At 40.1% G+C, this 18,319-nt stretch overlaps 1 protein-coding gene across 1 annotated transcript; it reads right to left on the bottom strand.

Annotated features, from left to right (window-relative positions):
- Window positions 1-2,783: 2,783 nt before the first annotated feature.
- Window positions 2,784-17,421, bottom strand: ptbp1a (polypyrimidine tract binding protein 1a). Its single transcript, XM_080871059.1, has 16 exons — window positions 17,344-17,421; window positions 16,510-16,563; window positions 16,217-16,247; window positions 12,786-12,846; window positions 12,466-12,638; window positions 11,919-12,065; window positions 11,482-11,655; window positions 11,106-11,216; window positions 10,738-10,918; window positions 10,539-10,616; window positions 10,214-10,371; window positions 8,745-8,778; window positions 7,577-7,669; window positions 7,099-7,315; window positions 6,793-6,870; window positions 2,784-6,510 (listed from the first exon to the last, which is right to left on the bottom strand). Exons 1-16 carry the CDS (start codon window positions 17,349-17,351, stop codon window positions 6,378-6,380), a joined length of 1,731 nt encoding a protein of 576 aa, XP_080727185.1. The 5' UTR covers window positions 17,352-17,421; the 3' UTR covers window positions 2,784-6,377.
- Window positions 17,422-18,319: the final 898 nt, after the last annotated feature.

Here is an 18,319-nt window from a genome sequence, read left to right as displayed (position 1 = left end):
CTCCATGCGTTTTCGAACACGTGTTGATAAGACTATGTTGTGCAAAATGAGCTCCAGCGAGGATCAATCCAGTCTCAACAAGATGAGAATTGATTGCAGAAAACAGTTTTCAACAATTTCATTTGCATTCTTTAGAAGGGCATTACCACATTAAGAAAATGAAAGGAAAGAAATACAATTTGCAGAATCACGAGCGAGTAAAAGGGTTTTCAAGAGCGACCTCTAACCAACTTTGATGTTCCTACAAAAGACAGTTTCCCCCAAATCAAACCCAAATTACTTGTTCCAAACTTCCCAAACCTAAAAGGCCCTGTTATATTAAGTCCAAGCTTTCTACTGCTCCATCCTTCACATCTCATTGTGCCTCTTGGTTGGACCCTTTTTGCAAAGTGGCCTAGTTTTTCCTCTGCCCTGCTCTGCCTGCAAAGTAATGTCTATAATTTGGGCTTCAAATTCAGGCAGGGATAGAACCCATGCACCCCCATAACCCAAATACAGCTGCATGTTGTCCGCCTCTGTGTATGAATTATTCAACATCTGTCTGAGGCGTGCATATGTAAACAGGTGGATAGTCTCCTGATGGCTTTCTTAAGAGGAAACACTATAGACCAAAGACATCCTTCACCTCAGTTTCATACTTTTCCTCCTCAACTGTTACACTCTTAATGCGAGTCTAAAGCTCATGTAAGTGATACAGACTAAACAGTGTTGAGTTGATTCTGATATTACAGCCTCTTAGGTGAACCTAAATCTAAGAGTGTTGGTCAGAGAGTCAGCATAAGGGTGCATGCCTCCTTAATGTGGTGTTAAATCCTAGAATATATTGCTGGTTAAGCTTGTGATTGCACTGCAGTTTAACTCTACTCAAGAGAAATAAATTATAGATATGAGTAAGCTCCAAGATTCGAAAATCCAATGTGTTTTCAAATGGTTCATTCACAAACCAGCCATTCAAATTCAGCGTTTTCCTGACTTAAATGGCTGCTTTAGGGATTGAAAATGTCAGAAATTGTATACAGAACAGCTCCTTGAACCACTTGTCCACCCTGCCCCCATTCATTAAGCATGAGGTTTTCATTTGTGTGTGGCCTTTATGTTTGCCAGGGCGTGCTTGATTAGAGACCGCAGTACTAATGTAAATAAATGTTGCCAGATGTGGTTGAATTACTACGCCACATGGTTTCATTTAGTCCCATGCACATGGGCACTGGCGGGATCAAGCAAGAGACACCCCAAGGGTCTGTATTTGGGAAACAAATGGGAGGGCAGGTGGGGTATGATTACACAAATTGTACACTTATGTTTAAAGTGCACATGCAGTGCACTTTCTGTGTGCTTTAGACAGTGCAAAGGAGTTGAGCAGTAAAAAAAATAAAATAAATAAAGGCCTTCTTTGGTGTCGAGTAACTTGTGAATCAGAGCAATCTTGGAACAAAAATGTTCTGCATGAAAGTTTAAAATTAGATCAAAGCACCATATTCTGTGAGCTAAGAACATTACGTATCTACATTTGGATCATCTTACTTTGAGTTACCCTTCCACCCAAGTATGTAATGTCTTTGTGTTTCTGTATATTCCAAAGAGGTTTCTGTGCACACAGGTCTCTGCTTCAAATTAGTCTTAGTAGAGAGTGAAATGGAAAGATGCTGCAAGCAAACTAAAGTCTCTGAGGCAGCATCAAAAACATAGGTGAACATTAAACGTGAGATTTGTTGCAATTTTTAATGACTTTAAACATGAAAATGCACGTTTGGGCTAACACCACCTTAGTTCAGCATGCCAAAATATCATGCAGATTTTTCCCATTTTGGCTGTGCTCATCAAATATTCCGACTGACATCTTTCTTCAATATGACCTTCAAGGCATGCTTTTCTGCACAATGTAATGGCACGGGAAAAACGAGCGTGAAATTCAAACCAAGCCGGAGCTCGCTATATTTACGATTGCACTCGATGAGCTGCTGGCTCTATACAACAAAATCCAGGTCTCAGCCACAAATACACACCACTGGGCTCAGTTCTATTCTCATTTGTCCCCCCCCCCCAAAGGCAAGGAAAAGCTGAGGTTAATCCTCTCCACTGCTCTGTAAGGAAGTAGTAGAAGAAAAAGGAGGATAGCGAGACGAGGGAAAAAAAAAAAAAAAAAAAGGATAATGCCAGAAAGCCATGGGAAGCACTTGAGATTAAGCCACTAACTATTGACATTGTGTGAGTGGCAGGTAAAGTCACCTCTGTTCAGAAACCTTTGATCACCACCAGAGAACAATACCTCCCCCTAGTGGCCAAAAAGGTGTACACCTAAAATTACTCACAGGGGTTTGGGGTTCACCTCTCCTCACATCCCAGGGCACCTCTGATAAAACATGGATGCCAGATATACTGGGCAGCTATACTCCAGTTTTTTCTTAATCATTAACTTTATGAGATACAGTACCTTGGTTTCCACAGCAACACCCCTCCTTCCCGAGTTACACCCGCTAAACTTCAAAAGGTCAAACGAGAGCACAGGAGAATTACTCTGAATCAGTGAGAATAGTGAGTATCCAGCACTGCATCCCCAATTAACTCACCACAGTTTCATCAAGGAATTGTAACAGGATTGCGCTGAGTCCAGATGAGCAGTCAGTCAAGTTTAGATGTGATGAGTATGAAGCTGGAAACGCAGTAAAGGACAAAATACAACCCACCAGCAGTAAACAGGATGAGAAATGTTGAAAATGTTACAAGATGTTAACCGGTACAGAAGGAAAGCGAGGAAGAGACAGAAACCAAATGAGGCCAGATGAAAGAAAGAACAAACTAAAGATTTATTGAAGGCAGCAGAAGATGCAAGAGACAAGATCAGAATGGCAAGGGGGAGTGGGGCACATACAGAGACACTTCTGTGTTCATATAGGTTTAATGTCTTTGTGTTACAAAAGTTGTTTTTTTTTCTGTTTTACAGCTCAGGAGAGCTTAATAGGTCTGTGCTGTTTTATCAAAATATACATGTTTTGAACGTATGTGGATATACTCCAAATGATTTTGTGGTACAAAAACATGAATATATACAACCATCAACCCCCTTCATACAATACCCCCACCCCCAGGCCCCATATAAAAAAAGAAAAGAGAAAAGTAAAAGCTTTTAACAAAATTGAAAGGCATACAATTTTTCTACACAACATCACAGCTAGGACTGCGGTTCAATTAAGTATTCATTCTAAGCAAAGTAGGCTCTTTGTAAAGTCAATCAAACAAAAGGGGTACAATATACAGTATATGTTAATCAAAAGACAATTTAAATTAATGTGACTTTTTCCAAAGCATCTGAGGAATAGAACTTGGAACTGCCTCGTATTTGTTGTAACGTGGGGGTGAAAGACGAGACAAAAAAAAAAAAAAAAATACTCCTAAGAAATCAGAACGCTACAAAACAGCAGGGGTAGAACATACTTTGGTCCTTAACAGCAATAACCGTCTGCAGCTACATGAAGCTTTGTTAAATCATGCATAAGAATCTTACAAAAATAGAGAGAGCACATCTGTATCTGGTCCAAGACAACAGTGGTCAAGGCTGTGGAAACTGGTGCTTGAGGCACACAGGAATGTGACAACGTGTAAGACTTCAGCATGGTGGATCTATTGTTGAGAAAAAAGTGCACTAAACGCACCTGACTGTGGCATAAGTGTACACCGACAGGGTACTGGGTGAGGACTCTCTCACCCTGCAATTCTGGTATCATAAATTTAAGGAAAGAAAAAAAAAAGATATACTGGGATTTCAAACACCATTCAAGACTGTTATTACCATCAATTGACAAGTGAGTCAGAGCTGCCCTCTCACAGGTACGATTACCTGAATATAATGGGATAAAGGCATCTTTGTAGACAGGCTAAGATACAAACACCTGAATGAGAGGTAAACAAAATCAACTAACCGTGCCCGTTTCAGCCTTAAATTAAAAACTTAAGGAGTCAAGGCACTGAGATAGCAATCAAACCCAGCTACTACAAATAGCTATCAGTTAAGCTTAGAAGTGATACAAGTAAATTTTAACATTTAAAAGAGATAAATGAATATATGTGTCCACATATATTTTTATATATATATATGAACGTAATGTGGTTAAATGAGGCTCCAAACAACTGTCCTGAGGACTAAGTGATAGGAGACTGTAAGACAAAAAGGCTGAATACAGCTCTACACCTGCAACAATACACCTAACAGAGCTACATCACCTAGCAAGGATATTAAGCATCTAACTGACTTACATTCATAGTTTCTAGATACATATAATGGGGCTATATGCATACAGAGATAAACATTTGTTTTTTTAAACAAGAAACAGAAGATTAAATGAGCCACTTTTCCCCATTTTAACAATGCTGGTACAAACCAAAGGACAAAAAAATAAAATAAAAATTGAGAGCCATATATTACCAAATTAAGCCAGAGCAAATCTGTCTGGAACAAATTCAAAGTAAGGCACAAGACTGTAGAGAGAAAGACAGCGAAAGAATGCATTCAACCAGACCTCTTTCATAGCAGTGATGTTGTTATGAAATAGGAGGGTGTTGTTAATCACATTAACTGTGGCTCTGCACTTAAACCTTCATTAATATCATTAGTAACACTTGTGTTTACTACTTCCATTTCACATAAAACAGCTGCTGTGAAACAGGACTATTGAATAACCTTTGATAGTGGTATGGATCCCCAGAAGTAAATAGGTGGAAAGTCACACAGTAAAATAAAAATGGATGCTGGGAAATAAGTTTTATGGTCTCCGAGTCAAAACTTAATCCTTTGTCTCAAACCGTTTCTCACTGGCCAAACAGGTTCTAAGTGGCATTTCAAAAAGGCAAACACACACACGTATCTCAACACAACTACTGTAATAAAAAGGAATGCTGAAGTGTGTCTGGTGCGGATACAATTCATCCACATAAGCATACATCTGTGGCGGAGGGTGTTTAAGTGATTTGGTCTTAAAAGGACAGTTCAACAGCTGCCTCTACTTTACCTCCAATTTAAAAAGAAAAAGAAAATACAAACATGTTTCATTGTAGAATGTTGCCTCTTTCCCAGGACCCCATATGCAAACTTATGGTGGGGGGAAAAATTATTAAATGTTAGACTGGATTTGATCCCGACCTCCTAATAAAGCTTTTATCAAGTTTTAGATGAATTGTTTCATTTGCAAGAATGCATGAGTTTCCATTGTTACAAGAGTTAGCAAGTGTAACAAAGCTTAAAGGACAACGCGATAAGCCCCTTTCAGACATGCAATCCCTTCCAATAATCTGACAGCATCCAAAGGTGTCGGGTTTGTGCTAAATGAACACCCTAGCCACTTAACCTACAAAAGCTGTGACAGCACTCTTACTAGGTTGGACCTTATGTAAGACTTTCAGCACACGAGCGCGTGCAGTCACAGCATTATCACTGTGCATGTCTCTAGTACATCTGTTAGATGCACAGCTCACTAGAGAATGCCTTAAACAGCAATAATGTAGATAGTAACATTTTGCATATTTGAAACATCTATGAGAGATCTCTGAGTGTCTGTGGGAGGAGCGGTGTGCAGTCCTATGATCAGCATTGTGCAACAAACACACCCTGCTCTTAGTGACAATGGCAGAAAGAATATTCCAAAGTGCGGTTACACCTCACTGGCATTGCTACTGACAGTACTTGTTCACACAAGTCTTTTGCAGGTATTGTGGCTCTCTCCGTCATTGTTGTGGATTTGTGAGAACGAACGCTACAGTTTAAGCAAGGAGTCTCTAAATGACAGAATGCTGTCAGATAAACAGATAAATTAAACGGGCAATGTTTAGTAACTCATGAAAGGATGCCAGTGTACAAATTCAGGAGCTTTTCTTTTAAGGATAACACAGAAGAATAGGTGTTTTTTTAATAATAGGCATTCTGAGTTGTCACAGTGGGGAAGCAAAGGTATAATAATGATTACTGTGAAACAGCTTGTATTAAAAATAGGACCTATCTAAGTGGAGCCCTCATTAATACATCCCTGCTTTCCCCACTTTGAAAAGTCAATAGCTCTACGGAAGTCATCTACCAGTTTATGTCAGTCATTTTTCTACACTTTAATTTAAAAAGCATTGACATCAACTTAAGACTTTACAACATCAACCAACAAAAAATTAAGTTGTTCCCCCCCCCCCCCCCATTTTCTTAAGCTTAGAAGAGAATCACAATGAATAAACAATGTTGAACCTATTAATGACGGTGAATGATTTGTTGTGAAAGGGGCAACATTCATCAAAAGAAACAGCTATAAATAGGTAATGGTGGCCATTTCCACTGATTGCAACCTCAAGAGTGGTAGCATTCAGATGGCAACAGACTTGGAGGATGAAAGGAAAGGCACTCAGATGGTGGACTTGGAGAAGGACACTCGAAGATGGTGGTTTTCCCCCAGATCATGGTTGTGGAACTCGATGAGGGACTCTATTGCCTCCTCGACTGAGCCCATCTGAATCAGAGCCATCTTGCGATCTTTTCTGTTAAAGTAAAATAAAAAAATAAAAAATTTGAACAATTTGTTCTCAAAGTGTAAGATCCAGCGCACTTGTGTGTGGGTTTTTCACCATTTGCTTTGTTGTACTCTCAAAACTAGGTTTAGTTCATGTGTCTATCAGACTAAAAAGGCCAACACTTTACAACCTTAATTTAAAGCAGGCAATTTAACCAAGAGCTGCTGTAGAGTGTTCTGAAGAAAGAAGAACTCAGCCGCAAAAAACAAACAATTTGAGAAAATTGGGTTTAAATGGACTAAAACTTACTGAAAGAACTTGAAGGCCTTGACTGTTGCTCCTGAGCTGGCAAATAGCCTCCTGAGATCATCCTCCACCACAGAAGGCCTGAAAGCAAAACAGCAGAGAAGTTAAAAAGCTTTGTAGGTTTATGTTTGTTTACTAAGCTGCAGGTTTCTGTGTCTGAAGTTGTAAAACAACAAGGCATGATTAAATATAAAAGCCACCCCCTCCTCCACATACTGAGAAATAATGTCACGAACACCTGAAGGAAAAAGCTTACTGTGCAAAAGGTTGCTGGGTTAGAGCAGAAATGACGCCAAGGTTAACACTCACGGTATGTTGGAGAGGTGGAGTGTTGCAGAGGGTGGAAAAATGTTGGAGTAGTTTTTGGAGCCAGGCTTCTTAAAACGGTGCAGTGGAGAGTTGCTGAAATCCTTTGTGAGGCCCTGGTCCTCGTGGCCTTCTCTGGGAAGCTGCACTGTTGTGTGTTTTGACAACGTCACACGCATGGCCCTGCCATGAAGACGCTGGCCATTCAGGTGGCTCATAGCTGAAAAACATAAGTCACATAAACATGGTTTCAACACACTATTTGTTAGCACATTCTCCATCACTTAATTTAACTCTAAACAGCCACAACAATAAGCAGATAATCAGCCATCTATCACAGGAGGAGCTGAATTACCCTTCTAAGCAAAGGCTCCAAACAATGCACAGTATAATAATGTGAGGAGGAAAAAAAGAAAAAAAAAGATGAAAGTGGTAGATCAAAGACAGAAAATTGTGTTTTGTAGGGCTGCAGCGTCGCTACCTAGTTGAGCCTGTGTGCCATCAGACATCTGGATTAGAGCATTCTCCTTTTTATTGAACAGGATCTTCACTCTCATCACATCGCCATACACACCTAAGGAGGAAAGGGAAAAGCATCACAATGCAAGTCCAGCAAATGCTACACGCATCATGCCTAAACCAGGAGCCACACAGTCAATCACAGCAACAACAACAATTTAAACCATCAAATCAGATATAAATAGTCACACTAAGCCTAAGGAAACAGTGTGATTGAAGTTACCGTTAGGCTATTCTAGAATCTTTACGTTCAATTCTGCATGGGTGTCCTGTAACCATTCCTACATAAGCCCTCTTAAAACTAACTACACATGGATGCTAAAATGCCTTAAGAGGGGAGAAATCGTGATTTGAAGACAAAAATCAAAGATTAGTAAAATGAGTAGTAGTGATCAATTTGATTGCTCTACTGTGAAGATAGAGTTGATTACTTCCCAAACTTGAGGGTCTAAACAGAGACATGCAGAAATAATCTAAACATGCACATACCTACATTTGAATAACTGAGGAAAAACTGCAAGAGAATAAAACTGTGACATAATCCTGAGATTATGTCAACCCATAATCACAAAAAAAGCTGCAGCATTTCATCATTCTAGTGCAGCAGAGAGAGAGAATCACTGAAAAACAATCAGCATGTAAAAATGAAATTTGACCACTTTTTATGGCTAAATTTGGCTGGTGAAGAACCAGTAAAGGTTTGACTTTTATCCTCTTCTTTATGGTGATGCTTTAAAATTTAGATCAGCCTCCTGCCTCATTGCCAAACAAAATCATTCCCACATTTCTATTTAGCGGGGCAATATTTACATTGAAGGGCTTTGCTCTTTGAAGATGGGAAAAGTGCAAATGTTTTTTGCCCATGGACAAGTATCATAGCTTTTAAAAATTAAATGAAATGCTGCAGCTTTGTGGCATTCTCACCATACTTTTCTCACACAAACCCACAACAACCAAAACAGGTCATACAAACCCTCAAACAGACACCCCCACCCGCCATAGCCCTGTACTCTGATGATGAGCCATCAGTGGTTAAAAATAAATAAAAGCCAACAACATGAGACAAGACATGCCCACCTTGCCAGGTAACAGTAGTAATAAAAAAAGGAGATGAAAGGATGATAACGTACCGAAAAGAATAAAGAGGCAGTGTGGCGTAACGCTCTTTAGAGACAGCAGGAGGGAGCAGCGGGGCAGGGGGCCAAAAAGGGGAGAGGGAACAGGGTACAGGGGAAAAGAGACGGAGCGGAGTGGAGGACAGTGGAGTGGAGTCGGGACATGTCCGCAGGCCACAGGCAGCGAGGTCCACAGGAAGGCCACAGTACCATGGAGGAAGGAGAGGCATGAGGGACGAAGAGAATGAAGAGAGGAGAAGGATTTGAATAGCATAAGAGGATGAAGAGAAATGTGAGGATGGGGGGGAAGAAAGATGATGGAGAGGTAGATCATGGCAAAAAAATAAAATAAAATAAAATGAAAATCAGGGTGTCAAAGAGGTGCCAATGTAGTGTATGCGTTTTCAATTTGTGGTGGTGGTGGTGGGGGATTTCCAAATTAGGGATAATGGTAAGGGGAAGGAAAAAGGGTTGGGTGGATGGAAGGAGGTGGTTACAGTAGTAAATAACAGAGGAGTGACAGGAGGAGAGAGGGAACAATTGGTCATGGGGCGTGCAGTCAGTTGGCAAGATTTAAAGTGAGGGGTTAAAAAAAACAAACAAAAAAACAAAAAGAGGGATTAGGGGGACAGAAAGGAGAGAGAGAAAAGGAAGTAAAAAAACAAAACAAGGTCAGTATACACAAAGAAATGTAGTGCTTCAGACAGTAGAACTGGCTAAATTAAAATGCACTGTCACTATGGGAACACTAGGAGAAAGAGAAGAGAAAAAAAGATTAACAATGAAATACAGGAAAAAAGGCAGAGACAATATGTACTTTTAAATTAAATGTCATGTTTGTTTAGATTACGTAGAGAATGATATAAAACAAAATTCTGAGCATCAATTTTAATAATTCTCGAAGAACTTAAACAGAATCCTTAAATAACCAAACTAAGTGTATTGACTACATTAACTACAGTAAATGTAATGAGCTTAAAGACTACTTGTATATTTATACACTATTAACGAGAATAATGTACATGATGTGTTGCTTTAAAACAAGACCAAAAAAGTAATATTGTCTCCCCAACAACTCAAGAATGATTTTAACTAATGGACAAAAATGAAGATATGAAATGGTAAGTTTTCTTTAAAGAAAACACAAAAAAAAGAAGTTAGTTTTTTGAATAAACTTAAAATTCACAGTGAGCAAAGTGGCAGGGCAGAAACGCAGCAGGTTTGGTCAAACACAGAGAGGTCCTGAAAGGGAAGAGGTTTTGACTTAATGACCCCCTTGCAATTAAAAATAGTGGTAAGGGTAGTTCCTCGTGCAATCACGTGAAGTGGTAAGACATGAGGCGTAAAAACATTCGTTTCATTTGATCAAGTGGATCCACAAGCCAAAGTGTAAACAAAAGGCAATGTAACTGTTGAATGAAGCTCAGCACTGAACTAAAACAAAAGCAAAGGTAGTAGAGCTGTTTAATAGCATGTGTACTGACCTCAGGGTTCAGATTGCTGACCAACAAGACATTGTGGCCCCCAGCGGCAGCAAGCCCTGACAGGCCGAGCCGGCTAGCGGCCGCTGCTGCCGCCGCCATGCCAGTGTGGCCCACACCGAGGGACGCCAAGGCACTAGGAATACCGGGTACTGAGAGACCTAAGAGCAGTAAACCACAAATTACTCTCAACTCAATGCAATCCGTAGATAAAAACCTGAGAAATAATTTAATCATGAAGATTATCTGCTATATGTACATCTGAATAAACTACTGAAATACAGACATTCGAATCAGAATAGCAGGAAATATATTTTTTTGTACTGACCTGCCTGCTGAATAGCAAAGGTTGGGGGGAAGGCATGAGCGCCACCATAGGGAGAGGCTGAGATTATACCTGGTGCAGCTATAACAACAAGATATAGAAGTAAGATTTTTTTTTTTTTTTATTAATATAAATTAAAAGAATGACAGTGAAGTAAATCCTGCGAATTCTAATTCAAAAAAAGAATGGACTACATTCTTACCAAACGCAGCTGCTGCCATGGCCTGGTGGTCAATGGAGGGCTGTGAATCTGCAGTTGGAAGGTCTGGTCGGGTGTAGTCCCTGCTCTTGTCGTTGTTGTACTTGACGTTGAGGCTGGTAAGCTTGGAGAAGCTGATTCTCAGAGTACAGCAAGCATTGTAGATGTTTTGTCCATCCAGAGACTAAAGAAAACAGCGTTCTGTTAAACTTGAGATAACATATCTGGTGTGTTTTTACAGTGGCGAGTTTAACTAGTGACGTCTGAGCGACTGTTCCCAAAGTGTACTAACTGCCCTATAATGATATTGCTTTGTTTCAAAATGTCCTAATCTTAGTCCCATGCTGACAAAAAAAGTGAACCAATCGTACCATCTTGGAATGCTGCGCTGTCATGGCATCAGCATACTGGATGAGAGCCTGGAACTGGTTGTTCTTGGTAAAAGTGATGATCTTCAGCACTGTACCAAATTTAGAGAAAATCTGCAGGAGAGACACGATTATAAAGGTCATAATTTTAACACACCTAAAATAAATAAGAACTGCAAAACAGCTTTAGACTTTAGTGCTAGACAATGAGTGGTCAAATCAGTAGCTATACAGCTAAGATTTGAGGGACGTTTTTTTTTTGTTTTTTGTTTTTTTAAGGTGGGGCATGCCCAGACTAGTTACTTAAAACATCTCTGACCAGTCAAAAAAAAAAAAAAAAAAAAAAAAAAAAAAAAAAAACTGTAGTAGCTGCCTTTACCTGGTGGAGTACATCCAGGGTAACAGGATAGAAGAGGTTTTCCACTATGACCCTGAGCACAGGGCTTTGGGCTGCCGCTGCTCCAGCCATGCTACCAGCATCAGCAGAAATGGCCACACTTCCCATTCCTCCTCCATGAAGGGCATTAACTGCCTGCAGAGCTGCCTGGGCACGCTAAGGAGAAACAGAAATACTTCTCAGCATCAGTGGTGAAAGGATAGTACCACCGAGTGAATGTGTGCAGCATAATGTTGTAAAACAAAACAATATTTTTAACAAATGTAAATAAGTTATTCAATATGCATTTTTTCAGTATGGAGCCAAAACTTGAATCCCAGCATCAAGCAATAAATTAAACAGCTGATGAAGCCTCAAATGCAAACCATTAAAATAAATATAAAGTGCACAGATCTGTGCCGCTGCTGTAAAACCCTTACCACTTGGTTTGGGGAGTTGTCCGTCTTGAGCTCTTTGTGGGTCGAGTACTGCATGTAAATGGGGTGGTTTCTGATGACAGGGGTAACAGAGGAGTAGTAGCTCACCATCGTCTGTGCACACTCCTCGCTGTTCAGTTCCAAGAATGCCTGGGACATAAACATACTTATTTTGTTTATCCCATCACATACAACAAAGGTGACACCCTAATGCAACAAATTTAACATTCTTATCGATTCTTTTTATCTGTTATTAACCATTATAAATAACACAATTAACATGGTTACAGTATTACTGGTTATAGAACTACTTCAAACAGAAAACAGGTGTTTCGTGATCTGCTGTATTCCTCCAGGAAATCTTAACATCAAGCAGTGTCTATCTACCAACAAAGTCACAAGGATGTAACAAAAGGGTCATTGTTATAATTTTAGGTCAGGACAGAAGGATAGAAAGCTGATCCCTCGGCTCAGGCCTGGGAAAAAAATAATTCAACCAAAACTGCAAGTCATACAGTTTGGTAAGCAGACAGGCAACCGTCTTTCCTACCTGGTTTTTCCCTTTCAGCATCAGCAGATTAGTGACCTTCCCAAAGGGCAGCCCCAGGCCAATAACTTCAGCCTCATTTATGTCGTTGGGCAGCTTGCGTACATGGACCACACGTGATGGAACACCAGGACTGCGGACGTCACCTTTGAATTTTTTGCTGTCGTTGCCATTGGCTGCAAGAGAAAACAGAAGCAGATACAATCAGGGAGGGAACAGGAGGCTCCGGTTCTTCCTGAATAATGGATTGATAACCATGGTAACACAAACACGTCAAGCACTTCAATAAAAAGGGGATTCACCCCTCCATGGCAACCCCCTACCTGAGTTCATGATATAGGGTCCGTTGGATATGCAGGAAGAAAAGAGTTCGTCGGATCCCCTCTGCAGAAGGAAAGGAAACAATGGTTCACTTCAGTGCGTTCACCCAATGAAGGCACAGCTTGGCAGGTGGAGAGCACGGTTCTCACATTACTAAGCTATTGTGTGATAAAGCAGGAAGTAATCTGATAACCAAAAGAGAACTGAGCAAACACACTTGAGAAGAACTCCACCTTCCTCACTAGGAGGAATCCAGCGAACTATCATGTCAGCAGGAATATCTGACTTCCCATTCCATTAAACGCCTTTTACAGTATTGTCAAACCTCAAGCTACTGTATCAATAGGCCATATTTTTGAGACAATGTGCAATAAAACACAATTATGCATAGCACATTTAAGTTGGAACAGGTAGTTTTCAGCTTGAAGGACAATATTCAGTCAGGTTTTGGCCAAATAGCTGTCGGTGAGTACATCCCATCTTCTCATAATCCATCAGGAGCAGGGATAACACACTGAAGCCCTTTGGATCGCAAGACAAGATGGGGACACTTCCACTCCACACTAGACTACTGTCTGCCTTTTACAGACTCCCTCTCTAGTACATAAAAAGTGCTGTTTCAGGGCTGTTCACATGGTTGTGTGTTTGTGGCTGAGTGAGATGAAGTATTGCAGTCACAAGAAGTGGCTCAGCAGCATAAGCTCTACAACACTCTACAATGAAGGTCCTGTTCAGGCTGAGACTAGGGACATTGTTACGCAGCAGCACACACATATGTAGCCCGGGGGACTCTCTGGGAGTTGAAGAGCCCGAAGCACTTTAACAACAACCAGTCATGCAGGTTTGCTAGCATTCTTCACCTTGTGAATCTAAATAGAGGGTGGGGTCAGGTAAGCCTGCATACAAAAACTTATGAGAGATAACATTTGGTCATGCCTCCAAACAGTAGAACAACACTGCAGTAAGACAGTACTACAAGCAGTGGTATAAATACTCTGGCTTCTACACAGCCTGACAGAACTAATCAGTCTAAAATATAAATGAGTAATGGGTACTGTTTAGACTTATGATCCAAAAGTTAAAAATATTAATAATATTAATAATATTAATAATAACAACAACAAGAACAACAAATAAAAAAATAAAAAAAACAAGACAACACTGATTACAATGAACAGATGAGAATGGTGTGTTCCAATTTGTGGGAAGAAATTGGTCCCGATAATTCAGCCAATAGCAGATGCAAACCATGAGAAATGAAGGAAGTGGCTCCAGCCTGACTCGCTGGTTGTGGGCGGGCAGCGGCACACTTATCACTCAGCAGACTGGTTCCAAACAGGAAGAGCAGCAAGATGAGGTCTGCTTCCAGAGTTTTGCTAAACTTCCTCTGGGGAGACTGTAGGTTACTGTTAAATGTCGACTCCCTCCTCCTTCTTCCTCATTCTAATAATAACAACTGCAGAGCTAAGACAGTCCACGGTGCAGAGCAGGAGCATCAAGTCACTCACAAAATGGAGACTTGTGTTACAATTGAGCATTTAAACAGGATGTGTCAGAGTGCTTGCTAAGCCTATAGAAGAAAAACAGACCTGACCACGCATTTGCTTGAAGTCCAACACAGCCCAAATAAATGTATCAATGTGTTCACTTCCTTTGTTTGCTTAGGATGTGGACAGGATAACAATAATCTTCAGAGTGATGACACACTGCTGGCAAACACACCAAAACTTCAGCTTCCTTTCACTGACAACGGCAATACTTTGAACTCTATTTTTAAAAGTTAACATGTAGCAGAAGCAATTTCTCTGTCCCATTCACCAAGTTAAACCTGGTTTGCATTGCATCAGCAAAAGAGGGAAAGGGACACATACTCTCCAACTCTACTGCAGCACATAGGGAAGGGAAAGAAAAAAGAAAACACAAACAAACCCCATTTTCATCTTATAAGGAAACTAAACCTGAGGTGATTTATTTGTATGTGCCCTGCCTTTTGCAAACAACCTTATTTAGGGTTATAGGGGGTTGGCTGGTGTATTCTCTCAGGAAAAGTACAAAGGAGAGAAGCACAGGTATAGGCATGTTTGTTCACTGTGATCAGCCTTCACACTTGGAGGGGGCAGGGAGCTGTGCCTCGCCAGGGGGCTGGAGGGGGGAGATTGGAATGTGACCGCGGAATGCCAGACACTCTGCCCAGACGGAATAATTACAGATTCCAGCAAGGCAGGGCTCCATAACTCAGTGTCATCATTACCGCAGCACTTTAAATCCAAAAACAGAAGTAGTTAAAAAGAAGAAACAATCTCATCTGGAGTTAAACCCTCACTATTAAGCAGCAATCATTAAATCGTGTATTAGTGCACATGATGAAAAGAAACAGGCATTACTGAAATGAATAGAGGGGGTGGGGTGTGTCCCATGTATTGGGGGTGTGTATAAGAGTGCTTGTTCAAACACTGTAAAGACCTTTGGCCGGGAGGATGGCTACAGATCTAGGTTGAGCTCAATTAGTCCACCTACACTGAGCTGCTCCAGGCAATGTTACCAAGGATTACAGCAAAAACAGGAATTTTAACAACCAGCAGCATGCTGAAGAAACGGTGTGGTTTCTTCCTGTCAAGTCTGCATGCACAAACATTCAGTTTCACAAGAATACAACAGCTCAGTGACTAATTTACAAGTCCAATTCTTGCTAAGGATTTAACATTAGATAAGACTTTGTGGTTTTGTTAGAGCAATGATGGTTACATAGCCCTGTAATTGAAACACAACTGAGCAACAACAAGAGTCAGGGCAGAATTCAGCTTTCCCACATTCCAATAAGACCAACAGACTATTAAGGAACACACAAATAAACAACAGGAAGTTTCATTTCAACAGCCACACAGGCAAACGGAGACAGAACAGGAAAACATGAAAGCCCCACCTCTGAGAATCTATGCTAACATAATTATTGAATAATCCCCTTCCACCGTCTTGCTGTAACCTCTGTGCTGACCATTCAGCTCTATTTCATGAATGTTTAAAAAGCAAGTCAGTCTTCTCCTGCAACTTCATTACACATGAGAAAAAGCTTTGGAAAGGTATTCTGTATTATGGAGGAGGCTTGCAAAGTGATACACTACGTGCCACCAGAGCTGGCTCAGTTCTTTGAAATTGTCACTGTATTCTGAAAAACACACCTTTGTACAATATTACACATTTTTCTCTCTCTCTCTCACACACACACACACACACACACACACACACACACACACACACACACACACCAAAAGTCACAACTATATATGTTAAAAGACCATATTTGGAGTTAAAAACACTACATACTAATTTCAGCAAGTGGGAGTCATTACTTATGCTGTAGTAAAGGAGTGCAATACTGTAAAATAAAAAAGGAAATAAGCAACCAAGAGGAAGATGACTCAAAACTGCCTACCTTTGTGCCAGCTGATATGTCATGGACACTGCTGCAAAACAGAAAGAAAGTTCTCAGTAAGAAAATAAGGAAAACCATCCACGAACTATCCTTAAGTCATTGTTATAACATTCAACTGCATCGAAAAAACAAAACAAAAAAAAACAAAAAAAACACACACACACATACACACACACAATCCTACAACACTGTTAGCCCAAAAGGAAAACGACTTCCTTATTTAAAGCCATAAAGAGCAACAGGAACCCAAATGAGTCGTACACAAAGACAAAACTATACAAAAATTTACTTACTCAATTTCAGGGACGTAGCCGGATCCCAGAGGGTACAAGTCAGCGTCTAGGCGGCTATAACGGTTTAAAAAGAGATGCAAGTAAACTTGTGTGAGTTAAAAAAAAATTGAAAAAGAAAAACACCTATAATTACAACTAGACGCCGGGGGCGAATGCGAAGCTGTCTATGAGCTACTTTCGAAGTCCTTCAAACTTACGACATCAGACGATCAGAAGAGAAGGACACGTTCGAACTAAACAATACGCTATCATGTATCCTACTGCGATTAGATAACTCGGTTTAGAAGTCCCCGATTCAATCAAATGTTAAGGCCAGACATCTTCAACATGGCCCTGGCGCTCCGCGAACAAATGAACACGGAAATGAGACACGTTGCTTTAGCTAGCGCTCGAGTTCCCGTGAAACCAAGTTACAAAGGTACCGTTAGCCAAAAACTAATGTCCGTCGTAGCAAACAAGAGGCTATCATTGTCTTCCTTAAATAAAGGCAAATGTTCCTATCACAACTCAAATTAAGTTGCTCTTGCTTAGAGTTACTAGCGTTTACGATAATTAAATAAATAAAATAAGTGCATTAAAACATTCACATTAGTATTGACTGTTAGCCAACGCTAGCGACGACTAGCAGCTGCTAGCTAGCTTACGCTCCTGCTAACTGTTGCATGTTTTGATGGAAAAAAAACTGTTTGAAGTTAACTTTTCTATTTCGACGGTACGGTGAAGGTACTTCAAACATCACAATATGTCCATAAGCAACCGAAATAAGATAAGAAGTTACTCCGCGATCGGTTTGTCTTATAAATATAAGTGTTAAGTGTGGCTCTTTTCACTTACCCGTCCATTGCACAAGAAAAAAACTGCAGGTCTGAAGCGAAGGTAGGGCGGCAGACTTGCTTGGTTTTCTTACAAAATGGCTGAACACACGGAGGCGAGCGCTGATTAGTCCAGGAACTTCCAAGAGCTGAAAACGGGCGGTGACCTGAGCTGCGATTGGACAAGAAGGCTTTCATTTTGTGAAAAAACCAGGGCCGCGGCAAATTTCCAGTGCATCGTATCAGAGACTCTTTTAGGAGTTAGGAGTTTGTTTTAGCTGCACCCAGATAAAAATACAGCCTAAAAAAGTGTTTTAGTTGTAAAAATCTACTCATACACATTTTCATCAAAAAGTGTTTAATAGTATACCCTAACAATCATACACACACGGCTGTTAACACACTGTTAACAACTTTATTAGGTTAACACGTGTAAGGTTTATGGTGTCCTAAATTAATCGTACTGTCAATTGCCAATATCATTTTTATGTTTCTGTAATAGTCAGTCCACCAGTATGCAAGCTTTTTCACTGCTAAAATATATTGATATTTTTTTACCAATAATTTTCAAATGTACTGTTCTACAGAAAAGCAGAAAAATAGTAGTAAATATTTCGATTCAGATGCCAAATTACAGTTAATTACTTGCACGCCTAAGAAGAAATAATTGTTTAATTATTAGCATCCATAAAAGAGCAGAGAGGACAGCAGCAAAAGCAAAGAGACTACATTTCTGAGTCAATATTGAGCCCACTTTGAAGGAAAACAGTAACAGTTAAGTATAGATATATTGTCAATATATAATGTGCAAAAGTAAAAGCAAAAAGGTGAAATCTCTCAGCTATATAGGTACTCTAATAAGTACCACACACACACACACACACACACACACACACACACACACACACACACACACACACACACACACACACTAAGTTTAAAGTACCTAATAAGTGTATAAGTAAACAGAATTAGCTCTACTTTATTTAATTCATACA

This window comes from Rhamphochromis sp. 'chilingali', assembly GCF_963969265.1.
Source record: "Rhamphochromis sp. 'chilingali' genome assembly, chromosome: 21".
NCBI classification, from domain to species: Eukaryota; Metazoa; Chordata; class Actinopteri; order Cichliformes; family Cichlidae; genus Rhamphochromis; species Rhamphochromis sp. 'chilingali'.
The sequence above is the reverse complement of the archived record's forward strand: the minus strand, read 5'-3'. Positions and strand labels throughout refer to the sequence as shown.

Coding starts and splice junctions, on each gene's coding strand:
- ptbp1a (XM_080871059.1), bottom strand. Junction 16,248..16,509: donor GGCTACGTCCCTGAAATTGA/GTAAGTAAATTT, acceptor TCTGTTTTGCAG/CAGTGTCCATGACATATCAG. Junction 7,670..8,744: donor CTGCCTCTTTATTCTTTTCG/GTACGTTATCAT, acceptor TTTCCTCCTTAG/GTGTGTATGGCGATGTGATG.